Source organism: Lytechinus variegatus, chromosome 12 (assembly GCF_018143015.1).
Source record: "Lytechinus variegatus isolate NC3 chromosome 12, Lvar_3.0, whole genome shotgun sequence".
NCBI classification, from domain to species: Eukaryota; Metazoa; Echinodermata; class Echinoidea; order Temnopleuroida; family Toxopneustidae; genus Lytechinus; species Lytechinus variegatus.
Window position 1 is genome coordinate 12590251 of NC_054751.1, and position 27533 is coordinate 12617783.

General features: G+C 34.7%; 1 protein-coding gene across 2 annotated transcripts; it reads left to right on the plus strand.

Annotated features, from left to right (window-relative positions):
- The first annotated feature begins 3925 nt into the window (after positions 1-3925).
- LOC121424834 (U4/U6.U5 small nuclear ribonucleoprotein 27 kDa protein-like) lies at positions 3926-26669 on the plus strand. 2 transcript variants are annotated; one of them, XR_005971434.1, is made up of 8 exons: positions 3926-4069; positions 7490-7576; positions 13403-13454; positions 19744-19812; positions 20609-20673; positions 21538-21617; positions 22438-22527; positions 23640-26669. XR_005971434.1 is itself a non-coding variant. In XM_041620635.1 (8 exons), exons 1-8 carry the CDS (start codon positions 4027-4029, stop codon positions 23692-23694), a joined length of 516 nt encoding a protein of 171 aa, XP_041476569.1. In that variant the 5' UTR covers positions 3926-4026; the 3' UTR covers positions 23695-26669. The 2 variants fall into 2 exon arrangements, 1 of the variants encoding a protein (XP_041476569.1); XM_041620635.1 differs by having other exon boundaries at positions 22463-22527.
- The last annotated feature ends 864 nt before the right edge of the window (positions 26670-27533 follow it).

Sequence of the window (27533 nt, forward strand, 5' to 3'; positions counted from 1 at the left end):
ATTTTTTCAAATATATTAAACAGAGATATTACCAGCGGATTGTTAATATCTGATATATCGGATCATTTGCCGGTTTTTTCATTTTGCGATAATGATATTCCAAAAGAAAATATACTCAAATCGACAATGTATAGAAATGAATCTCAAAATAACATTGAATCGTTTAAAAGGGATCTTGCAATTGAAGAATGGTTGGATGTATTTCATGAGTCTAATCCAAACATTGCTTACACAAATTTTAACAATAAATTGCAGACATTTTACGAGAAAAATTTTCCCCTGATATCACAGGTCAAAAGAAAGAAGGCAAAAATGCCATGGATTTCTAAAGCAATTTTAAGATCCATACGTACCCGAAATAAACTTTACAAGGCATTTTTAAAGAACCCTTCTATTCAAAACAAAAATAAATACAAAACTTATAGAAATAGACTAACCAATACAATTCGAGCTTCTCGCAAATTATATTATTCCGAGAAGCTTTACAAAGTCAAATCAAACATGAAAGCAACATGGGAGATTATAAATGATTTGATTGGCAAGAAACCCAAAACATCACCCAAAGATAATTTCACAGCTCATAATCTTGCAATAAATTCAGAAGATTTAGCTGATACCTTTAATTCTTTTTTTGTTAACTTAGGACCCTCCTTGGCAAACAAACTTGACAGAACTGATGAAAATTTTGGAAAATTTCTTCCCACACCCATTAACTCTTCTTTATTCTTTAACCCAACAAATGTTCAGGAATTAATTGAAATAACAAAAAATCTAAAATCAAGCAAATCACAGGGAATTGATAGAATTAGTACTGCCCTTCTTAAGCAGATCATACACTATATTACATCTCCTTTGTGTCATATTTTCAATCTCTCAATTAGCACTGGAATATGTCCTGATTCCCTAAAAATTGCAAAGGTAAATCCTGTTTTTAAAAAAGACAACCCGCATGAAATAACAAATTACAGGCCTATTTCTATTCTTCCCAGCATTTCCAAAATATTAGAGAAGATTATTTACAATAGACTTTATAAGTTTCTAGATACTTTTCATTTTCTAAATTCTAACCAATATGGATTCAGGAAAGGACATTCGACTGATCTGGCGTTAATTCAAATATATGATAAAATTACAAATGCAATGGCAAATAAAGAACATATAATAGGCGTATTCATGGACTTAAGCAAAGCCTTTGACACTCTTGACCACCAGATATTACTTAAAAAACTTGAAAATTATGGAATTCGCGGAATTACACTATCTTGGTTTAAGAGTTATTTGTCCAATAGAAAACAATATGAAATTCACAATCATATTTCTTCTGATTTTCAGTTAATACAATGCGGAGTTCCACAAGGATCAATCCTAGGCCCCTTGCTCTTTTTAATATATATTAATGATTTGACTTCTGTAACACCTTTATTATCATATGTATTATTTGCAGATGACACCAACATTTTTTGTTCACATAATAGCTTAGAAACTTTAGTAGATATAATTAACCGTGAGTAACCAAAACTATCTTTGTGGTTTAAGTGTAATTAGCTTTCACTCAATATAGACAAAACAAACTTTATATATTTCAAGCATACACACTTACATGGTAACGAATTTCCTTATAATATAAACATAGACAATATTCCTCTCAAAAGGAAAAGAGAAACAAAGTTTTTAGGTGTCACAATAGATGAAAATTTAAATTGGAATGAACATGTACGTTGTATAACTACTATTATTTCTAGAAACGTTGGTATACTTTACAAAATGAAGAATATAATTCCACATACAACTCTTGTCATACTATACAATTCATTAATATTGCCTTATATATCGTATTGCAACATAGTTTGGGCAACATGTGCAAAAACTAAAATTAATACAATATACTTATTACAGAAAAAAGCAATTCGAATCTGTACTGATTCCCAATATTTATCACACACAAATACATTATTCCATAAACTAAAGACTCTAACAGTATTTGACATAAATACTCTTCAAAGCTTACTACTTATGTTTAAGTACGTAAATAACATGCTCCCACCTTCATTCCACAATTTTTATACTCTGAATGCATCTATTCATTCATACCCTACCCGTAACTCTTCAAATTTCCATTTAATTAACCCCAAATTGCTTATTGCGCAGAGATCCATAAGACACCATGGTCCAGATTTGTGGAACTCTCTACCAGAGCCTGTTAAACAATGTTCGTCTCTTCACTCATTTAAGGCAAACGTTAAATCTATGTTATTATCAGAATACTTGAAGTAAAATTTCTGTGTCGTATCCTTTTTATCGTGAATTTATTCCTCCTTCGTTTTAGTCATTACCAATATCTTCATCTTGACCATCATCATCTCCATGGCCTTCATCATCATCATCAACATCATCATCATATCACCATCACCCTCAGCTATTTGAAAGAATATACCCATTCTGCTTTATCAATGTTATAAATGTATTAATTCAATTAGTATAAGTTTGGGATTGTCTTTTTTTTCAAGCAATCTGCTTATGATGACAATCCTTCTCCTGCAAATTGTGAACATCATAGTTAATCATTTTTGTCTGAATTATCTTTTTAGTAATCTTTATTTACAATTTATGCCAAAAATGCTAACATATTATGTTTATTATGTTATGAAAAATGTATTATACAAATGTTATGGATGCAAAAGAAAACATTAAATCAAATCAAATCAAATACCGTCAATTCGATTTCAAAGTTGTCTGTATCTTCACCTTATTGTATACAGCAGCTCTTCTCAAACGGTGGGCCGCGAAGCTCTTTCAGGAGGGCCGCGAGAAGCCCAAGAAAAGAAAAACAAATAGGGGGAAAATTATTATATATTTATCATGTTCTATTTAATGTCCGAAAATGGTAGGTTTGATCGGTCTCCGTGGGTCAAACAAAGTTAAAGGCACGCCTGCAGGTATCATGTTGTGATATACGTATTGTCATGTACATTGTATGATGATTTCGATCTAGTAACTTTGATGTGAACCTCAGGCCTCATGTGCATGCATATTGTTTATGTAGTTAATATTATCGCCCATTCATCGGGCATTTGCAAATGCATTTATTTCTCAAACTGATCTTGCTTCGAACCTATGTTCAAATTTTAAGAAACATACTTTCATTAAAATTGACCGAAATGATGGTGAGGGATGAAACAAATCTACTGTTGAAAAGTCTCAGAAGGAAACTGTGAGAAATTATGACGCTGGCCTGAATACAATAAATTTGGATTTATCATAATTGCGCAGTGATGGAAAACCAAAAGCAATGTGTGTCAAATGTGCTGAAGTTATTGTAAAGTAAGGTGCTTAAACTGTCAGAGCTTCAGAGATACCTGAACACAAAACATCTGAAGATTGCAGGATAGCCAAAAGAGCGTTTCGAGAGGAAAAAGTCTGGATGTTATTCACAGCAGAACACTTGCGTACAGATGGGGGGGGGGGCTCTTGCCGGGCCAGATATGAGCAAGAAAAAATAAAAAGAAAAGGAAAGAAACGAAAAGAAAAGGGATAAGGGTGAAATATAATTTTTTATATTGTGTCAAAATCTATCATAAACTTGGATTTTTGTAATAAAAATGTCGAAATTTTTGCTTGCTCACCATGCTGGCTCGCAACATTTTATTTATTGTACGGCGATATGCCATATCAAACCCTCTTAATTTTTTTTATTGCTCATTACGCCACTGCAGCAGAAGATCATAAAGTTACGCACTAATTATGTTCTTTATAATTATCGAAACAATCTTTGAGTCGAGACAAGTATAGTCATATATTTTTTCTTAAAGTTTGGTGGGTGGGCCTCGAAAAAAATCTGAGAGTCAAAGTGGTCCTCGAGTTAGAAAAGGTTGAGAAGCACTGTAATCCATGCGCGGCCCAACGCCCTCTAGGTTCGCATATATTCGGCGATATTGCGATCGAGTGTTTGATCGTTGTTCGACTCTGAGGCCTAGCCCTAGGCCTAGAATACTAGTTGCAGAAGGATTTTCCGTGAAAAATAAGAATATGGGTAGGAGCAGAAGTAGGTCTCGATCACCGAGAAGGAGAGGTAAAATTTTAATGCTGCTTAACACTTTATACTGCGCTTAAATACACGTAGTTTCCTGTAGTTGAATATGGCGAGTGAGTCGAAACTTCGCGTGTGTACCTACGGACGGTATGGCAGTGTATCCTATTGCCGGACACCTTTATTTGGGGAACCCTTTATTTCAGTGCTTTAAAAATGACAACCAGAGGAAATACAATGAAGAAAAATTATACCTTGCTATTCCAAATATTCTGAAAATTATGAATATGATGAAATTATTTTATATTTTCCATCCTTTTTCTTTGCACCGCACTTGCCGCATACCCCTCCGCGAAAAACGATTATTTTCGTGCGTGACAAATTACATCATAATTCCGGACGCGCGACGGACGGGTAAAAATATTCTTGATTATAATGATGTAAGAAAGAGTTGGTGTGATTTTTTCATGATATATCATCTCATGAGTAAATTCTAAGTTTTTGTTTGCTTTCTTATATCGATTTTGAGCAGCTCTTTGTAATAAATTGGTGTTTGCTAACTAATTTCATTTTTTTAAAAATTTTGATTGCGTGTTCGATATGGCACTTTCCAGTATTAATGCTCGTTCATATCGTGACCCTCGATCAGTCAAGTTCTATCGATTCGCAGACGATCGTTGACGGCTCTCTATCTACCTCGCGCACGGACGGCCGGGGTACATACCTTGAGAACTAGCCGTCGACGATCTGATCGATGGAGCGGACGAGATTGAAATTTGGCGAATCAGGCCCGAAATTAGGTCCGTATTGCCATCAGAAAATAGATCGATTGGGATCAATTGTTAATGCAATACTATGTTATATGATATTTTAAGCATTTTCTGTCATTTTAGAGAAAAATAAGGTAAAAGTTGGATTTTTTCTCCTTGTTTTTGCAAACTTGTTCTTTGAATTAATCTGTGAAGTTGAACTGCGGAAGTCTTACGGTACGAAATTGATTTCGTACGCAGTAATATGCGCGTCCGGAAATATGATACTGTCCGGTAATACAATACGTGACTATACCGGTACCGTCATGACCGTGTACCACGCACGAGTGGAATCGGGCACAACTCGATCCACGGGCACGGGACAACTCGGTCGACCGCGGGCGCTGGCTAGTCTTGAGGACGCAATGATGATGATTTTTTTAGAGATGTCATATACTTCTTCATCATTGACGTCTTGACACTCTCTCCATAGTGTCTTCAGCGAAGGACCAAAACAAAGATGGATTCCCCCCAAAAATCCATCTTTTTAAACCGAAGTCACTAGATGTTTGTTAATTTTATTAATTCTTACACCTTCCTACGCCTAATGCGTAGGAAGGTTTTAAATATTACTTTTAAAAATGTAAAAAAATGAAGATTTCTTACCTAACTGATGCCGCGTAGACCCCTCGTTCCACATGTAAACAACGGAAATACAATAGCGTCGACCCTTGAACCGCTTATGAATGACGTACTTGCGGAAAGCAATGCCGTCTTAACGAACAATTTAGAGATAAAAAATCTTATTTAACAAATATAAAAATTTATTTCGTGATCATAAATAATTTATATAAATATATAAATTATTTAAGATCACGAAAATCTTATTTAACAAATATAAAAATTTATTTCGTGATCATAAATAATTTATATAAATATATAAATTATTTAAGATCACGAAATAAATTTTTATATTTGTTAAATAAGATTTTTTATCTCTAAATTGTTCGTTAAGACGGCATTGCTTTCCGCAAGTACGTCATTCATAAGCGGTTCAAGGGTCGACGCTATTGTATTTCCGTTGTTTACATGTGGAACGAGGGGTCTACGCGGCATCAGTTAGGTAAGAAATCTTCATTTTTTTACATTTTTAAAAGTAATATTTAAAACCTTCCTACGCATTAGGCGTAGGAAGGTGTAAGAATTAATAAAATTAACAAACATCTAGTGACTTCGGTTTAAAAAGATGGATTTTTGGGGGGAATCCATCTTTGTTTTGGTCCTTCGCTGAAGACACTATGGAGAGAGTGTCAAGACGTCAATGATGAAGAAGTATATGACATCTCTAAAAAAATCATCATCATTGCGTCCTCAAGACTAATACAACTCTCCCCATTCCTTAAGTATATATTTCACTAGAATTGCCTCTTTTATCACATCTATCCATAAGTCATGTGTTCTGTCTACATGAGGGCATGTATTACATATTTTTTAAGGATACATCATGGATAAAGAGGTTGTATCATAAGAAAAAGCAAAAAGAGACATTTTGAGGGTATAATTATAGTCCACCAAAGCCAAGGCCAAGGGAAAGTTGTTCATCAGTGACATCACACATCCTTGTTGCATTGCCAATGTGAGGATCTCCATAGCACAGCATTAGTGATTGCAATATTCAAATGCTCATAACTTTCTCACTATTTGTCCGATTTTTCTCAAACTTTCTTTATTCTTATTCTTTGATTTTTCTGTTTCTACACAAGCCTATTTGTTCCAAAAGTTTCATTCCCCTTTAAATTAATCATTGTCTATTTTGATTTCACACAAAAAATCAGTTGATAATGCTCCTTTAATATTAGTAAATCTAGATCTAAATCTGAATTTAGGCTTTACATTGTAACTGTGATCAAACTCGTACATGTATGTGTGTCGAAAATTGAGAGAAATGTATGATTTTCCTGGAAAAAAACCTTAGCTACATGTAGTCATTTTCAGATTGAACAAAAAATGCTGCTCCATGTCTGCACACCCATTCACTTTACATATAATTCGGGGATTTTGAAGAGAAAGGCCACCCATGTACCCATAGTCCATACATTCGTAACATGCCGCCGTGCAAAAGAAAATCACAGGCACAATGCATGCAACACTTCAATTACACGAAATTGCAAATAGATTTAACAACCTGTTCTCGCTCACGAGGTCATTGCATTCAGCATCTGAGTCAGCATTTTCGGATACATGTTTGGAGGCTCATAAATTAAAAATTCAATTATTGAGAACCCAATATTATGGTAGACTATCACTTGCTCAACAGAAATGACACAATATTGGCCAAAAACTGTGCAGCATTTTCTTCGTCGGCAAATGTAAAGGGGAAGCATCATGAGTAAGACTATTTCTGTAACATTTTGTTGTACATGTTATTGTATTTGATATCTGTCATGGTTTTATGAAATGAACTTGTTGGCAAGCTGATATCTCCGGAAGGTGGCCAACAAAGATACAACTGTCTTGGAGTTAGCTTCATGAAATTATTCCCAGGGCCCTCTTTACTACAAGTGACCACCAAAGTCAATGCAGTATGCAATACCCTTTACCTTTAAAATAATGTCATTTGAAACATAAAAGGGGTGTCTCATAGTTTGTAGATTTGCCCATGCAAGCTTAGTACATTGAAATTTCATTTATACACTGTGTTTTTTCACCCTAGAGAGGAGACGTTCAAGGTCATTTTCACCTAGAGATAGAGATCGAGGAGACAGAGACAGAGATGTGGATAGACGCAGGAGATTTACAGGTAATGAATGATGATGCCCTCAATTGAGTAGAAAATGTGTAGATGCTATAATGGCAATGTATTAAATTCTGTGAAGAAGAATAGTAACATTATATCTGTATATCATTGGCCCCCCCCCCCAAAAAAAAAAAAATTGTCTGACTGTCCTCAACTGACCAACCTTATGTATTGTAATAGGGTCATTCATCTATTTTTTTTTTGTCAATCCACAACTAAAATCCATTAAAATGTTGCATTCAAAAACTGAAGCTTACAAATACAATTTAGATTAGGTTTCAATTTCAATTTTATTTATTTCACTTCCATCAAACAAAAACAAATTGTATACCATATATATAAAAATAAGTATTTGTATCCATTGCAAAGAAACAAAAATAATAATACATATGTTGTGAAAAAAAACTTACACGATTTGGGCAACACATTGGAGGTTTTAAATAAGTATACTATTTTTCAATAGAAATTAAATTAAGATGGAAATGGAGGGACCCACTAAAAAGCAATGCTTGTACAATGTGGGCCCCTCAAAAATACATAACAAAACCATTAACAGAGTACAAATGCAGACATATGTAATCAAATGAGAAAAAAAAATAAATGAGAGAGAAATAATACTTACAAAATATAAAATACGAAGATATCAAAAAATATAGTTTGTATAGGACAAAACAAACCGTCCTAAAATATATCCAAAAATATATCCACCCTTCCCACCCCCCAAAAAAAAAGAAAAGAGAAAGGGGAGAATGCCCTGAGAAGATGGATGGGTGCTGCTAAACGTAGATAGAACACATGCCATCGTGGACTCAAGCAAACTGGATTCAATGTGTATAAAAGGAGGGTCATTCCATAAAGGTCGGACGTACATTCGGACACATTTAAGAGCTGTATCTCCTTTGATTTGATAGCAGTGTTTTATTTTTTTTTGTATATCATGACATGTGACCTAGGTTATCATGACACCATGACAGGAATAGGCTGCAATATGAAGAATAGAAAATATGGGCAAAAATGTGAGGGGTCGGACGTACATCAGACGAAAGCAGGTTTTATGCTTTTAGAGTTCATGTCAAAATCTCTGTGATTTTTGTGATGCAGGTACTAAAATTGTAATATGAGCTGTTAGCTAAAGGATGAATCTTAAGAGAAATGAAGCAAAGAAATTGATAGGCATTGCCTTGTTTTAGTTACAGGCTGATCTATTTGGGGTCGGACGTACACTTTGAAAGGGTCGGACGTACATTGTGCAAAATATTTGCACACTGTACATCCGACCCCTTTTGAAGATCAGTTACACAAAACATAGGCATTCTAAACTGGATTTTTTAAATATACATATTGTTTGGTTAGTTGTCTTTCACATAAGACAGAATTAACAAATGAATCTGATGCTGGTGAAGAGTTATGCTTGATTAAAGTTGACATGCATTCAGACAGTGTACGTCCGACCCCCATACTGATTTTTCTCACAGTCAAGCAAGATGCTCCTCATATCTATTACAAATGAGTCAGTGGGTTTAAACTGTTTCCATTTTGATATCTACATTTTTAGATCACATCAATAATGAAACAACTTAACTATTCACACAATGCAGGATATTTTTTACTGTTAAACTTCAAGCAAAATGTATCTTTTTTAATGGTTTGCAAAAGACATGACAAAGAATTTCTTCAACATTAAAAAACTTGTCCTGTTACAAACTTTGTTTGAACAAGGTGGGTTATGAACCATGAGTCTTCCCTGATGTTACAATCAACAAAACATGCAATATGACCTTTTGACCCCTAGATAACCTTTGATCTCTCCATCCTCAAGAACACATGTAATTTTTCCCACTGATTGTTTTGTTCCAAGTTTGGGCAAAATCAATGCAGAAATATATCATTTGACATTTTTACACCTAGATGACATTTGACCTCTCCATCCTCTTTAACAAATATGTGGTACTACCCACTGAAAATTTGTTCCAAGTTTGAATACATTTGAATACAATACACATAAAAAACTACTGGTATCGAAAGTTAACTTTTGACCCCTAGAAAGCTTGAACAATTGACCTTGAAATAACAAAATGAGCAAAAGTGACCTTTTGACCCCTAAATAACCTTAGAAATTATCATCTTCATCAACCAAATAATTGTATTACCCACTGATTTTCTGTTTCAAGTTTGAACAATATTGATGCAAACAAAAAAATGATTTAAACAAAATCTGTCAAAAATGACTGAATGGCCTCTTATTTTTTGACCTTTTGACCCCTAGATGACATTTGACCTCATCAACACACACATGGTATCAACCAAGGATCATTTGTACTAAGTTTGAACAAGGTTGATGCAGAAATAAAGAAATGAGAACAAGTCAAAATTAAATGAATAACCCTTCACATTTTCATAACTTACACCCCTATCATAGGCAAAAGTAGAATAGTCTAGACATCCATGTACCATTATAGCAAATGGGCAGATCTATTTCCCATAGAGGGGCAATTGCTGTACCTGAGATTGAGGGAAGGGGCAATTTCTTCTTTTATATGGAACTTCTTTGTTTATTAAATTTCTCATGTATTTGTAGGTTTTTGATTTTGATTGTCTTTTTTAATTTCCTGCAGGCTATTATTCAGTCATAATTAACACTAAATTCATTAAGTTGTGTGATAATTTGAGATGAAAGAAGGCAGTTTCCGTTTAATATGCACACAAAACACAAATAAATCACCATTTCTTGAAGATGATATCATCATTTGAAAATCTACATATTGTCAAAAATGTGTGGTATTCTTTGTGAAATTGGTCTCAAAACTTGTGCAAGACTTCAATGAAAAAACCAACAAAACTATACAGCCATATCAAAGTGTGTTAAAGGACTATCACACAAAATATTAAAGATGGAGGTGAATTTTGCCCCCAGTATTTGTTGGGTAAAAAAAAAATCCAAAAAGGCCATTTTAAACTAGATTGAAATTGAAATTTGTATTCAATTTTTAAAGATTGATAAGAGTAAAAGATGTTATGATATTAAACTTTTGCAAAAAACATCTGAGCAGTGAAAGATAACTTCATAAATAAAAAGTTTCAAAGGGGTCGGACGTACAGGGGGTCGGAAGTACAAAAATGTTGTACGTCCGACCCCCACTTAACTTGAAATCCTGGACTAGTGGTGAGCTACCTTCTGGTGTATATATTAAACAAACCAAGCTTGCTTTGCATCTGACTTTGGGAAAATTTATCTGCTTTTGTTTTGCTTGTAAGAAAAAAAGTGTATGTGAAAGGGGGTCGGACGTACATTTGAAAGTGCCTGCTTTTAATATATTTGGTTTAAAAAAATATAAGAAAAATAGAAAAAACCTAACTTATTTTTTAGAAACCTGACATAATAACAACTTGGACAACATTCAACTTTGATCATTTCAAAGCTTTTAAAAGGTTTAAAACTTGTTGCAAACTTGACCTTTTAAAATAAGGAACATTTTAGTTTGTTGCTATGGTGACTTCAATGCCTTACCAGAATGAAACGATACATTGTTTGAAATTATTTCTTTCAGATTTATGCATTTCAGTGTCTTAGCTTTCAAGTGATACCTAATTTGTTCTGTTTGTAGGATTTTGAAATTTTGACCAAAAGGTTTACTATTTTATGGAACTGCCCAGGAGAAAAAAATATATAGAATGACCTGGAAAGAATAAAATGCGCGAAAAATGTGATTGATGCCGTAAATAAATAAGCGGTAGGAAGGCGGATAAGCGGACAGGAAAGAGAAAAAAGATGAGAGGATAGACACAAATAATATATGAGGTTAAAAACCGAGCACAATTGGGAAGGATTTTTTTCAATTAAAAAAAGGGATGATTTATGTTTTAATTATAGTCTTTATAGTAAAAATGATGACTAGCCTCTTGACAGAGATGATGAATAAGATTTAATTTGAGGATACATTATAAGATTTTAATAGAGATAATTTGAATTTAGTCTTAAAAGAGTTCAAAGATTTTGCAGTTCTTATATCATTATGAAGTGAGTTCCATAACTTCGGTCCCTCATATATAAATGTGTTCTGAGCCAGCAAAGTTCTTAGAAGTGGTAAATGGAATTCACCCAATCGCCTTGTTGGATAGTTATGAATGGATTGATTTTTTGGAAACATTGAATGAAATACATTTGGGAGGTTGTTATTGTTATAATTGTACATAAACTGACCGAGATTGAACAAATACAAGTCTTTAATTTTCAATATTTTATGTTCCAAAAATAATGGGTCAGTATGAGACAAATATGCTTTGTGACATATGACACGAAGAGACTTCTTTTGTAATAGGAGTAATTTGTCTAAGAGTGATTGATGTGTGTTGCCCCACGCTAAAATTCCATAATTTAAGGTAATATAAGGGATGAATATAATGTAAGCAGGGACGATAATGGCAAACAAAATTTAAGCTTGTTAATTATACCAATGTTGCGTGAAATAGTTTTACATATGTTATCTATGTGGAATTTCCATGAGAGCTTATTATCGACTGTTATTCCAAGAAACTTAATATGGGATACATTTTCCAAGGGAGTACCATCCAAAATAATATCAACAGGAAGTGTATTAATAGAGTTGCTAAACAACATATATTTTGTTTTTTGTAAATTTATTGACAATTTATTTGCTCTTATCCATTGGGTGACTTTTTTTAGTTCAGAGTTGATTGTATTAGCAAGGTGAAGAGGATTTTTATGTGAAAAAAATAAGTTAGAGTCGTCCGCAAAGAGAATGAAAGAAAGAACATCTGATGATCTACAAAAATCATTAATATAAACTATAAACAAAATTGGGCCTAAAAGACTACCCTGTGGAACTCCACAATTATTTTTTTCAGTTGAGAATTGCATCCGTTTAAAAAGACATATTGCTTCCTATTCAAGAGGTAGCTCCTGAACCACTCCAAGGCCTTCCCACACACTCCATAATGATGTAATTTGTTTAGTAAAATATCATGATTAATGGTGTCGAAGGCCTTGGAGAAGTCCAGGAACAAACCAATTAAATGAGAAGATTTATCGATTGAATGTGCCGCTTTTTCAATGAAACTCAATAATGCATGTGTAGTGCTATGCTTTTCCCTAAATCCAAATTGGGAATTTGAAAGTATATTATTTGATTTGAGAAAATTAATAGTTCTTTTATAAAAATAGTTCTTTTATAAATAATCTTTTCTGTTATTTATATTTAATAATCTTTTCTGTTATTTAATAATCTTTTCTGTTATTTAATAATCTTTTCTGTTATTTAATAATCTTTTCTGTTATTTAATAATCTTTTCTGTTATTTATATTTTGTGTTTGTATTAACAAATAATGGGGAAAAATTAATAAATCCAGATTTTTAAATGCTCTTATTGTATAACCAACTAATTTCTCTTTTTGGCCTAATTCTGATTATTATGAAATGTCATCAACCTTATTATCGTCCATTATAGAAATCCACCCATGGCAAGTCTTAAAGCCTGTATATATGTACATGTAAAATTGGTTTATTTTTATTTGTATGGATTTTGCAGTCCATTTCTAAACATGTATTTGATCTACATCTGGTTTGATAATTTTTTTGGAAATGTGGGCTCACGGTACTGTAGTTGAATAAGTCATTGATCTTGTATTTAAGCATTTAAAATTCAATAGTTGGTACAATAGTTACACTAAAAGTTGTTTACTTTCGTAAAACCTGAGTCTTTTACCAGAGTACCCCCCACCCTCTCAGCCATCTTCCCCAGGGAATTAGACCTGCTGCTTTCTTCCAACAATTAGCATACTAAACAAACACTATTTTCTTTTATTCACAGAGAGACGTCGCTCAAGATCAAGATCACCTGTACGGAGGTATAGGAGATCAAGGTAAGACAGGAACACATTGATGCCACAGTCACAATGGCATAACCAACTCCAAATTTACCAGTGGTATGTCATTGGAAAACACAGAAGCTTTGATTGGTCAAGATTTGGTGTCGTTGGTTTGACTTTAGCATTACAGCTTTTTTTCTTCAAGCTATTTAAGTATTGTCAGCTGGTTTGGGATTGGCTGCAGTTTGAGGTACAGGAGGGGGTTTCACAAAGATTTAAGTATGAATTAGAGTCGCACTTAAATGCCTACTTGCGCACGGTATAAAACACATGACCACATTGATCAGATCATGCCAAAAGGAAGAGCACTACTGCATATTTATCAATAAGATGGGGCGATGCATTTCATTTATGCGTCAGCATCTTTGTGAAACACCCCCAGGACATACACGTAGGGGCCAGAAATACAAACCAGTGATTGAACGCACATTTGATTTCCAAAGTTAATTGCACATTGTTTTCAATGCAAATTGATTGCAAAAATTGTTTTATGATCGTTGTTCGCCATTGTGTCACTGGGCCTGGGAGAACTCTGCTATTAATACAGGAATACAGTATCCTGATGGAGAAAAAAACAAACATTGTACAAGATCAAAATTTTGGTCTCTTTGTAAAATTTCTCTTATGTACATACTTCGAAAAAATACAGAAGGAATGGGTATAGTTTTCTTTGCAATCATGTAATGTCAAATCGTGTCTGTCATGGCTTGGTAAGTTGGCATGATCTCTTTGCTGTATCAACTTTGCTGTATTCAGGTTATATACTGAATATAGAGACAAATCATCCACACAAGCATCTGGCATTATACCGTGTTTACACTTAATCGGCTTTTGCATCGGCTCGTGGTTCTGAACCGCGAGCCGATGCAGAATCAGCTTTTTTACTACATGTAAACAGAGAGCAGATTCTGCATCGGCAATTGGTGCGCATTTCATTTACTTTACCATTGTGACGTAATTGTAAGCGCACAGATCCAGCGTTATCTTTATTATGACATATATTGTTGGTGTGCGTATCATTTCAGATTTTTGCATCGGCTCGCGGTTCTGAACCACGAGCTGTAACAGCCTGTAAACGCATTGCAAGATAAACCAAAAGCTGATTCTGCATCGGCTTTTGGTTCAGAACCAAAAGCCGATTAAGTGTAAACACAGTAATTGTTGCCAATTTTTGTAGCTAGTTTCAGTTCATTCTTTCAGCAGGAAAATAGGTACATGTTGCAAAAGCAATGGAACAAATAGAAAATGAAATTAAAATTGAAGCAAAGAAAAATTTTGAAGTACAGTACGACCTCTCTTATCCGGCCTCCCCTTATCCGGATCTCTCTATTATCCGGACGCACACTTGCCAAGTTTTCTTTTTCTTTAATTCAATCTAGTATGTGAGGAGATTTTAATCTAAACTCAATCCTATATGCAAACTCACTTTGATTACATATATTTTCCAATTTAGTCTACCTACAACAAAATTATTTTTCATGAAAATATGTCACCCAAATCACCGAGAGAACTTAGGCATGATAATTTCCAGTAAATCAGGGCGCAGCGCAAAAATTTCATCACGTTTCTCTTTTGGCTTCCCGGGAAAAACAACACATGTCTTGCTAGCTAAAGTTAGGCCTCAATACTGATAGCACCATCTATCATGTTTAAGCCTACTGTCAGTGTAACAATGGCTGACATTGCGAAGCTGCGATACCCGCCGCGATGATCTAATTGTAAAACTTAGTTTTATCGAGTCATTCTCTTTTTTTCGAGGTATGCTCGATGTATACCTCAATCATTTTAGCAGGTGAATTATCCAACAGTTTTAGCCATTGATCGATTTCATTTCCGTAAAAATACAGCATATAGTTTGCACTGACACTGCAGTGAATACTGTCTGTGCACCCACTACAATAGATAACATGTAGGTACCGCCGTTCGCCTGGGGAGGCAGCCAGCAGCGCAGCTGCGTGTATTTAATATTGGGTCTCCCAGATCCGGATAAATCCCTGATCCGGATTGGTGCCAGTCCCAACGTGTCCGGATAAGAAAGGTCGGACTGTAATACAACCAATTTTGTTTGTAAAAACGTGCACTTGGGGTGGCTGGTTTATGTTGGAAGGTGACTGATATTTGTAGATTAAGTAAGTGCTATCTACTCTTCATAGGCATCATAAATAAATCTACCATTGACATTGTGATCGATTGCTACATTTTGTGTTATGGGGCCCATGGTGGTGTTTCATAAAGCTGTTTCTAACTTATAAACACCTTTGCAAATGACTGATGATCTGTTAGTGTTTAATCAGCTACATACATGTAGGGGTCATTTAGCACAAGAATATCACCTTGGACCCGTAACACAAAGTTTAGCAATCATAAAAATTCTTTGATTGCGTTTGTTTAAAATGCACAATTAAACATGAGAGTCAATCGTACGATTGATCGCTAATCATTATGTTGCATGACCCAGTTGTATGAAGATGTGGGAGAAGTCATACATATATATCAATTAGGATCAACTTTATGAGGAAGCCCCCAAATAGTAGTATACACTTGATTAATCTGAATATACAAATGCTAACTATCATTAGGTCAATTCCATTGTGACTTATGGGACATTTGATACCTTTTTCCACATAACTGAGGTGCATATCTGAAATAGTAGCTGCACAAACATGGATTTCCTTTATTAAACTGTAAGAAGAATACTGAAACTGACTATATACAAAAATGCACGCTTTCAGCTTGGTTGCATAGGGTGCTATATCTTCAGAAATGTCATTGTGACTTATGGGACGTTGATGGACCACACAAATTGAGCTCTTTTGTTCAAAGTGCCATATCTATCTCAGTTTTATGACAATGTTTTTTAATTTGGGCTGGGATATTAACCAGTGATAGTGCTCACTAACAGTACTTGAATTGGACTTGATTCATTTCATTTGTTTCAGTAGTTGTGTGCAATTGTGTGTGACTTATGGGACAAGTGAATGTGACTGATGGGACCCTATCTCATTTCATGGAATTTACATTTCCTCTCAATTACTTTTTAAGTCAAACTTAATTCAGCATGAATAAATATTCCCTAATAAGATGACACCTTTAATAATTCATGCCATTGTGTCAGAAATAAATTCAACAAAGGGCAGAAACATCTTTTCATGCACTTCATTTATATAAAGGGAACATTAACCAAAAAAAAAAGGTTCTACATATGTAACTTGTCATCAATTTTTAAGAACTGTAATCAAATAAGTACAAAATAATCAATAAACAATTACCAATCATAAATATTTAGCAAACAGATGAAAAATGAACGATTAGAATAAAAATGTACACACTTTCCATTGTGACTGATGGGACATAATGATAGGACATATTTGTTACAGATGGGGCAAATAAATGTTGCTTTTCTCAGTCTCGTACAGTATGGTAAGAAAATGACTTTTACAGTGTACATGTAAGAAAATTAAGACATTAATGCTGCCATGAAGTATATCAATATTCTTGTTAATATATTCTCTTTTGTGTCAAATGCTGATATTTTTCATTAGTTGATGTTTATGATAAAACAGATGGATATCAGTGCACAGGCAAATTTTTGACAAAAAATATCAAAATTTTGGCATAAGTTCTTTAAAAAAAATGTATTAACTGGACTGTCTAGAAAACGGTTGCAATCGATTTCTACTACATTTATCTAAACTGCATTACATGTATACTTGTATAGTAAAAAGTGTATTCATTTACATGGAAGATTTTACCATTGTCTGTGCAAAAAATATTAAAATAATTGATTTTCATGAAAAATCCAAGATAGCCGCCAAAAATTGCCAATTTGGAACCCCATGGGACACGATTTGACAAAGGGAACATCAAGATTCATTAACTATACACTTCAGGCAATACAAAAAATGTTGGTTAAAAATATATCATGGGGGTGCACCCTATCACAACTTCTTTTTTGCCAGCTGCTTGGGTTGATATGTCATCTCTTTCATAGAAATTCTGAATGTCTGTAAGGACATCATCATTTATAGAGTACCAAAGTGATGATGTAAGTTGTCATGGTGTAATGCCGGCCTGGTTCTAAACAAAATAACCTGGGGCCGTTTCATAAAGCTGTTGTAAGTTAGGAGCAACTTTAAGAATGACTAGTGATCCTTTATGATGACATTTACCACGAGGATCATCGGTCGTTCTTAAAGTCGCTCTTAAGTTACGAAAAGCTTTATGAACCAGTGCCCTTTTACGACTCTCAGAATGATGGTAACAACCAGGGACAACACACATCACCATTTTTGCAAATACAAATGTGTAAGACGATCATGCAGCTGCGACTAGGTTTAGAACCAGCCTATTCGATGTTCATGACATTATGACATCACACTTCGATCCACTTTAAATGCGCGTGTTCCTTTCTATTGGCAGGCGGAAAGAAAGATTCTGAGAAAACTTGATTGCAAGCTTTTGAACAATTTTTTGGCATTTACAGGGGCTTTAATAGCTCTGCTCATGGTAGCCTTAAATGCATCTGAGGACTGGTGCTCTTATTTTGACAGGATCCAGAGAGTCGCTCAACTACAAAATTTGTGACTGATGGGACATTGACATAGGTTTTAATAGTTTCCATGGAACTACATTGTACATGTTTATACCAAGTTCACATCATATGTAAAACAGTGGATGCATACTCCAAAGGGACAAGAAAACCAAGAGAGTGATCTGGACCTAAAAAATTAATAAAAGCTAGGGTGAAACAAACCCAATTTACCTGCACTCAGCTTTGCATTTTAGCGATCATATTCAGTTTTCTCCTTCTTTCTGGACTGGGCACACAATGCAAACTTTTTTTTGTTCAATGCACTGCCTATGATATTCAGACTGTTTTTTTCTGACAGTCAGCATACTGTTCTCCAGCTTTTAAGCATTCTTGTCTCTCTCTTTGCTGTCATGGACAGCTTTAAGGTGGCATGGTTTACGAACTGTATATGTGACTTATGGGACATGTGACTTATGGGACTTAAATGTATGTCCCCCCAGTATAGCTATTTCAAGTCCAATACAGATGCAGCTTGATTTGTTGATGCAAGCATCTCCTATGGTAGATAAAAAAGTCCAATACTTGTCTCCAGGAGTCTATGGCAGCATATGAGGGAAACTTAATGCTCAAAACTGTGACTTATGGGACATCAAACATACACACCTTGAAATGTATTTTGTGCCTCATAGTTTCAATGCAGCGTGTAAAACAATACAGTTAAAGGTAAATTATTGCTTGGAGGTCACATGGACAGTGGAATTTTTCATCAGCACCCTTTGCTTGCCAGGAGCCAGGGATGGGTGAAAGTTGTACACTTTCTATGAAATCTTAGTACCAAAATGCAACAGAGTGCACATTGCGTATTTTATGAATGAATGAGGGTATAGTAAATATAAGTGTGTTTTTGTAAACCTTGAACTGTACACTTATAAACAGTATAAACAAAATTGCTCAAAAAAGAAATTTTTGAAAATGGAAAAATGCAACATTTGGCTGGAATTGACCATTAACTGTTATCAAGCAATGGTTACTTTGTTATATTTTCATTATTATGAACTTGACCAATTGACTACCTAGCTGTTCCTGTATGAAGCCTATGGGTATTGCTTTGTTGAGTAGCCACTAAGCAGAGCTGCTAACTAGTACTGACTTTCAGTATTGAGTTCCTACAAATGAGAGCGGTGTTGGCTCAGTCGGTAACGCGTCTGCCCGTCGAACCAAAGATCGTGGGTTCGAGTCCACCCTGGGCGGATGACTGAAGCCAGTGCGTTGTGTGTAAACGTCTCTCCCATGTTTCGTAGATGCAGGCTATGTTACAATGGAAAACACTCCGTCCCTCGGATAGGACGTTAAATGGAGGCCCCGTGTAGTGGAGAGTCACCACCTTTGCACGTTAAGAACCCACTGCACTATTCGTATAAGAGTAGGGGGAAACCCCGGTGTAGTGGTCCACCTGCATTCCCCCCAATCAGTTATATCGGGAGGAGAGACCTGCGGGTCATACTGATTCAGTTCGCTTTTCGCGTCCCACGCACAGGTGACGCCAAACAAATAATAATAATAAAAAAGAATACTGATGGTTTCATGCAAAGTGCTAATTTCTTATGATGTTTCAGTTTTAATGTGTTGCCCTACATGTATGTTATTTCTTTGAAAATACTGATTTTCATCCTTTAAATTTCTGAAATGTACTTTTTCAGGTTGGCAGCTCTGACCTAGTTGATAGTGTTTTCTCCTTTCCCTTTGCTTTAGGTCAAGATCAAGGTCGCCAAGGAGGAGAAGATCCCGGACTCCATCACCAAGGAGGAGAAGAAGGAGCGAGTAAGTTCTGTAATCTCAGTATTTCAATTAAACATGTAGTGGTAACGATCATGAAATGTGTATGAATGTTAGAAAAACAAACAAATTGTCACCCATGTGTTTGGTTATGTAACTATAGAATGAAGTGCCAATGTGTGTTACAATTATTTTGGTAGAAGAATAGTAATTGCTGAGTGGTAAAATAAGTTTTATTAGGTAGACAGATATTTATCAGAGTCATAATAAAGCATGTGCTTCTTTGTGTTGGTGATCTTGAGCATTCTCTGGTTTCAATGTAGATCTATTTCACAGAAGTTGGATTACATAAACTATGCAGCACTTTTCAGTTCTAAATGTCTACGACCTGGTATGATAACGGTCAACCTTGATTTGAAAGGCTTTCTATTGAAAATATCTGCTTTATTGCACTGTGTGATTTGGTTTTAATCAAATGCTGGTTTGTTAATGATTTATAACTTTCTAATTCCTTATAGTCAGACACATTGTCAGGTTGGATTTTCTCTCTCTAATTCTGAGTTTTTTATTGACTTTTAAAAGATAAACTTGATTGTTAATACTTGCAGAAATTGTGTGCATTAAAGGCAAAGTTTTTCATCCAAATATTGGTATGAATACCTTTGAGCATTTTTCATAGTGATTTTAAAGTTGCTAAGTTGGCACCACAAGAATCAGTGAATGTAATTATGTTATCCTTTTTTTTCAGAATGCACCTATGCATCTCAAAATTCTGTTTGTGTTTTTGTACTGATATCAGTTCTTTTACTAAAAATATAATTCTGTGATCCTTCTTCTGCAGAACACCGGAGAGACCTGGGCCTAGCAGAGGACGGAGTTATGAACAGGAAAAGCCAGAAATTGATGGTAAGTGGAAGATAGGAAATCATTTCTATCATGGATTAAACCAGTATCAATGCACTGCCAAGATATTAAAAATTGAAATTCTAGGAGAGTGACTTCTTGTGGAATCATTTTATAGTAATTTATAAATAGTAAGCTTGCATAAGTTGAACACCAGTAAGTTTCACGTAACCTTATTTGTGGGTATTACCAGGGCCTCATCTTACAAAGAGTTGCGATTGATTCGATCAACCACAACTATGGAAAGCCAGCAGCGTCAATTTCTAATTTCATGTTTTTGCTAAATATTTTCTAGATAAGATGTATCTTCATACCTTCATTGATTTCTTGAAAATTCATTGTGCTTCTTTCTTTATTTACAAAGGACATTTTGCAAATTTCCTGTAGTAAAAATTATGACATTGATGGATTTTAATGTAGCTGAGGTAGAACAGTTCAATCATATCTCTTTGTAAGATTGGGTCCTGATCCTCTTTCACTTTATTGAATTAAATTCATTAAGGTATATGCAATAAAATCAGTTTTTAATTTTGGCCTGTGTTATGCCTCATTTACTACCTGAGTTAAAATACTAATTACTCTGCTATAAAGTCCAACAAAAATTTCATGAAGCATAAGAATAGACATACATGCACATCCTAAGGTGAAGAAAGTGTTACAGAGGCCTGGGTAGTTTTTTTTCTATTAGCTATAAGCACCCTTATATGACAAAATGGTGTGAAATCCCCCTTTTTAGGGCTGAGGACATGCAGGTTGAATCCTGTTACTTTTCATTATGAAGACATGTTAAAACAATGCATGTTAATTGTGCAAGTTGTGCCGGTTGTTGCATTTAGCATGTTTTATATCTTGTGGTGTTCATTTCAGAGAAAAAGTTGGAGGACATGACAGAGGATGAGATTGAGATGATGAAAGTCATGGGTTTTGCAGCATTTGATACCACCAAGGTGAGTTTAAAAAATTTGACATATTAATAATAATTGGCATTTATATAGCGCTTTATCAATCTGCGACTGTTCAAAGTGCTTCACATTTATTATTACCCGGTCACTGGATTCATAGCATTCCAAGCAACCTGTTAGGCGCAAACTTGCTAAACCATCTGAGCCCTATGCCTGAGATAATGGTTCTGAGCCATGTTACCCATGGCACTTGCTGGAATGGTTACCATAGTTACAGAGATCTCTTTATAAAACAGGACCTTGGTGGACAGAATAATAATTGGTTGGATCCTTAGAATAAACAATGCAACTATTAACGGCAGGTTTTCTTAGTGCTTTTATGGTGTCAGTATATTATCACGAACCCAGTTTCCCAATGCTTATTACACTGGTTTTAACACACAAATCTGGTTTTCAGACCCAGGAATAAATGCATTGAACCAGATAAAGAGTAATTTTGACTGAGAATTCAGTGATTGAATTCTCAGTTGATGCATGTATGGTACATGTTCTAAAGTTCATATGAATAAAAAGCGAAAATCAAATTGTGAATCCACAACACTGAAAACATTACCAAAATCCATATAAAGAAAGTTATGACATTTCAGGTTTCCACTTAATTTCACGCATCAGCTACTTGCTACTTGAACACTGAATTTTCATCTGAATTTGCAGTTTCACACTTGCTTGAATATTCCTTGATTATGAACTTTTCCTAGAAATTTTTTTGTTGAAATCCACAATAAAACATGTTGCAAATCTGTCAATTCAATGAACATCTGTGATAAAAACATGGTCATCCTATCCTGTTTCTTTATTTTCACAGGGTAAACGTTTGTTTATGTTCACAGGGTAAACATGTAGATGGTGCAAGTAACGCATTTGCAGCTAACATACAAACAAAGAGGAAGTACAGGTAAGTCTTATTATAAAGCAAAGTTTTATACTATACTGTACTCTTCCACCTTCTGCTCATTATTTTTCCTTCCATTTTCATTGCATTTATCCTCCTTACTTCTCTCCTCCCCCCTCCTCTTCCTCCTCCTTCCTCCAAATTTCTCCACCTCCTTTCTCCTCCTAATTCCTCTTCCTCCTTTCTCCTCCTTCCTCCTCCTCTTCCCCCCTCCTCTTCCCCTCTCTTCCTCCTTTCTCCTTATTCCTCCACCTCCTTCCTCTTCTTCCTCCTTCCTCCTCTCCCTCCTCCTCTTCCTCTACCTCTTCCCCCTTCTCTTCCTCCTCATTCCTCCTAATTCCTCCTCCCTCTTTCCTCCTCCTTCCTCCTCGTCCTCCCTCCTCTTCCTCTTTCCTCCTCCTCCTCTTCCTCCTCCTCCTCATTTTGACGATGCCTGAGGCATTGTTTTAGGTCGTCTAGCCCATTATCGTTTCTGTGATTTAGATGAAAGGTTTATTATGTCCCTCTACTACAAAGGATTGTGATAGATTGGGAATATGAAAACTCAATTCTAATTAGTTTCTGGTCAGTATTGTGAGCAAGATATGCAAAGAATGGTCTTGATAGGCAGATTAATATCCAACCTTCATGTAACAGATCCCTTGTTAGTTCTTGGGGGTATCAAGGTCAGAGTTTAAAGAACCATGTGTACCTAAGGGAGGGGGTAGATTCTGGGGTCACAAGGTCAAATACCAAAGGTCATGGAGGTTTTCATGTATCAACTTCAAACTGTGCTTATGTGAGTAACGATGATCTGATCAGATTAATGGTCACAGGTTTGAATTTCAAAACTCAAAGAGTTCATATTCATGCATATGGATAATTTTTGCGATTAATTTACTTTTTTTAGATGTGAAGAATTTTAGAATTGTTTCATGGATGAACTCTGTACATGTACATTGCTCATTTATGAGAGTGACAGTGATCTTGGGCAATAGTCTGAAGATTGCATTACTTCTCTCTGTCTCTCTCTTTTTTTCTCTCTGTATATATGTACCTGTATATTCACTGATTATTTAATAACGAAAGTATGGTATCTTTAAATGGATGTTGCTGTATTTTTATCTTCATAACAGGCAGTACATGAACAGGAGAGGAGGCTTCAATCGCCCTCTTGATTTCATCGCTTAGATCCTCATAAATTCCTTTTTGATGTTGGAGCAAGTAGAACTTTGTCACATCTTTTAACACCAAGAGAACATTGTCCTGTATGCACAAACTGAGAGGTGTTGGTAACTTTAGGTTACATTTTGGAAGCTGTTGCATTCGTTTGGATGACATCCATCTCAGGTTTGGTAGAGAGTTGTCACCTTTATGGAGCAGTGTCCCTGTTTTAGGGGAGTTTGGAATTGTGGAGTTGTGCATCACAAAAAACTTTTAATAAAAATGAAAACCTGGACTTGCTTTCTGATGAGATGACATCCATCTTGGGAGGTTTTTTAATTGCCAATGTACATGTATAAGAGTAATATTGCTGCAAGTGTAACAGAACCTTGTATCTTCCCCGAGTGTAAAGTTTAGTAGGATGGAATCATGTGACTGCCTTATAGTCTGACCTAACATATATTAATGACTTCATGTCCTGGGATTAGAGAACTTTTTAAGCAAAAAAGTGAGTTTTTCATCAGCAATGAAGAAACAAGGTTTTGTGATTCAGCAGCAATTGTTTTGTCACTGTGTTCTGTCTGCATTATTTGTCTTACATAAGTAATGTGTTACACCCTGTCTTTGCATCTTTTAGTTCTTGATGAAAAAAAAAATACAGAGCAAGAATCGATGATATACTATACATGTATATACTGAAGGGTTGACTGAATTTTCTTAACTGATCATGGCTGAATGCAGTGGGAAGGGGGGGGGGGGGTCAGAACATACTTGGTTGATGTGACATTTACAGCATTATGATAATCAGTCCTTTCCTAAATTATAATTCATTTAATGTACATAATTCAAATGTGTGTAATGATATATGTGTGTAATATGCTAAAAAACTGAGAAAATACTGAATTGAAAGAGATGTATGGCATTGCAAATTAAGATGTAGATGTATAATCGCATCAGTGCATGAGTACCTTAGCGCTGACCTAATATCCTTTGACAATGACTCTACCATAGTCAACTGTCTTGGGACCACACAAATATGTTCAACTCCACAAAATTTGATTTAGAAAATGATGCTTTTTCATATTCTGGTCCAAGAACAACAACATTTGACCATTCCATGTTCTTGTATAAATTTGTTACCCATTAGACCAGTTCGTAGTTCCATTCTGTGCATGATCAGAAGAGGGTCATTTGATATCAAGTGGCATGGTGGTGTGATATTCAATGAGAAAAGCACCAAGTTTAATTTTTTGTTTATTCAATGAATAAACAAAACATTATCTTGAAGTGTGCTCTTCATTAGATACACTGGAAAGCAAGAATGCATCCATAAGCAACTAAGAAAGAGTTTGCCAAGTAGCAACATGCTAATGCATTCAAAGTAGAAATGCAACAAATACCATCATATAGTGGCGGCACCAAGATTTTGAAACTGTGGAGGCAAGTGGGAACAAAAGAACTTTTTGGGGGACAAAGCCGGACACAACATATTTTGTCTGTTTCACAAAATCGTGTGCGGAATGCAAGCTAAAATTTTTAATGTAGGCCCTACTGACTTGAAAAGTGACCTGTTAAGCCTGTTCGCAGTGGGTCATGAAGATGATATCTCACCAAATGAATAATGCGAACAAAGCGCGAGCTGAAATTTTTTAAATATCCTGAGATAATAACTGGACTTTCTAAGCACTTTTTTTAATCATTAACAGAGTCTTACTAAAAAGAATTTATGTAAGCGCGTAGTTTCAACTGAATATGTAGGATGTGTATCTTGCTAAAATAATGAAAACTAATCGCAAGAAGCATATTGACTCAAAACACTGGATTTTCAAGCCTCATGTTATCCTATCGAAGAGATCATTTATTTATCTAATCAACAGCGACTGTTATTATGTTTTGGAGCACTTTACAGCTTAAGTAGGATGCTTATGACAGCATTTACTATATTTTTTTCTGTTTTCTTTTTTTTGTGAGGGGGGGGCGATGATTATGACTGGGGAGCAAATGCCCCCCCCCCCCCCCTGGTGCTACCACTGCCTTCATAAACTGTTCAGTGATGTGCTATTCTAGTCACCTGGTCTATGCAATCTCTGCATCCTTATACAGTATGTCAGGCATGCTTACCTAATATCTTAATTGAAATCTGCCTATCCTAATGAAAGGAAAGGTAATTTTGAACATACTTACATGAGGTATTTCTGATATTGGGCCCATAACACAAATCTTAGCAATGATGGTAGAACATTTTCTAAAATTGATTGCATTGACTACATTGTACAATCAATCATGAAAATCAAGCATACCATTAATTGATAATCATTGTGTTACGGAGCCCTGGTCTATTTTTTATTGATAATTTTGACAACACACCCCTATGGCAAACAGTGGTTTATGTCCTATTTTCAATGAAATTGTCCTCATTTCCATACATAAAATTAGGGGCTACGGTTATTTGAAAAAATATCCTTGTTTAGAAAATCTAATATCAATATTGGATGTGATCATGTAGAACAAAGCTATATTGCAAATTGCATGTAAATTTTGAATTCTAAAATCTTTGTAAAGAAAAAAAGGTTGTGCCCTTTGATTGCATATCAATCATAATGAAGCCATGATTTAAATAAATTTAAGAACACCCCAGTGATATATCTGCCTTCATGTAAAAATCTGATTTATTTTAAGTTTGAAGTTGAAGTACAAAGGACATAGTTTAGGTTTTTTATGAAACTATTTAAACAAGTGTTCTGAAACTTACATTCATCTCTTTTTCTTTGATAGGGGTATTTATTTTACAGCTCTGCATGACTCATCACTCATTTTTTAATTATCATGTTCACTCTTGAACAATGATGGTCCTTTATTTTCTACTTATTGTGTATATATATTTTTTTTACTTTTGGGATTATTTCTTTTTTTAAAGTCATTAGTATTAACGAAAAGAAGTTTGAAATGAAATTCCATAGACACTTGGAGGAACAACATGATTAAATATTCTTGTCTAGTTACTACATGGTATGATGTTGATTTCTTTCTGATTGGATTCTATGAATGCATTTTATCATAATTGTATGAAAAACCATTAGTGCAACGGATGAAAAAACAAACAGTATTTCTATTGATCTGAGGTCAAGAGTAATAGAAAACATGTGTTAATGTCAACTATGTAAAGGTCAAGTCCACCCCAGAAAAATGTTGATTTGAATAGAGAAAAATCAAACTACATGTAGCATATTAGCATAACACTGAATATTTCATCCAAATCGGATGTAAAATAAGAAAGTTATGACATTCAAAATTTCGCTTATGTTTTTACAAAAGTGTTATGTTGTACAACTCAGTGACATGCAAATGAGACAGACGATAATGTCCCTCACTATTTCTTTTGCTTGTTATTGTTTGAATTCTGCAATATTTCATTTTTTACAGATTTGATAATAGGGATCTACTTGACTGAACCATATAGTAGTGAACAATGCTAATTTAACATGTTCAGGGAGGAATTAATCATTGTTTCACTTGACAATGAGGAGAAAATTAAAATATTTCATATAATAAAATACAAAAGAAGATTAGAATATTTCATGTAATAAAAAATACAGAAGTGGCTGGATGATGTCATCAGGTTCCTCATTTGCATACCGACCAGGATGTGCATATAACTGTTTTGTGAAGTTAAGCAAACTTTAAAATGTCATAACTTTCTTATTTTACATCCGATTTTGATGGAAAATTTTTAGTGTCATGCTTCTTGTATTTTTCTCATTTTATACAAATAAACTTTTTTTTGGTTTGACTTGTCCTTTAAAAAGATCATTCTTTTGTAAATCACAAACTATGAAAAGGAGATCAATATAAAATATGCATGAGTG

Bases quoted from the DNA above. Each gene is read 5' to 3' on its own strand.
- LOC121424834 (XM_041620635.1), top strand. From the start codon at position 4,027: ATGGGTAGGAGCAGAAGTAGGTCTCGATCACCGAGAAGGAGAG. The intron at 7,577-13,402 runs GTAATGAATGAT...TTTTATTCACAG, and splicing joins TAGACGCAGGAGATTTACAG to AGAGACGTCGCTCAAGATCA. The intron at 13,455-19,743 runs GTAAGACAGGAA...CCTTTGCTTTAG, and splicing joins CGGAGGTATAGGAGATCAAG to GTCAAGATCAAGGTCGCCAA.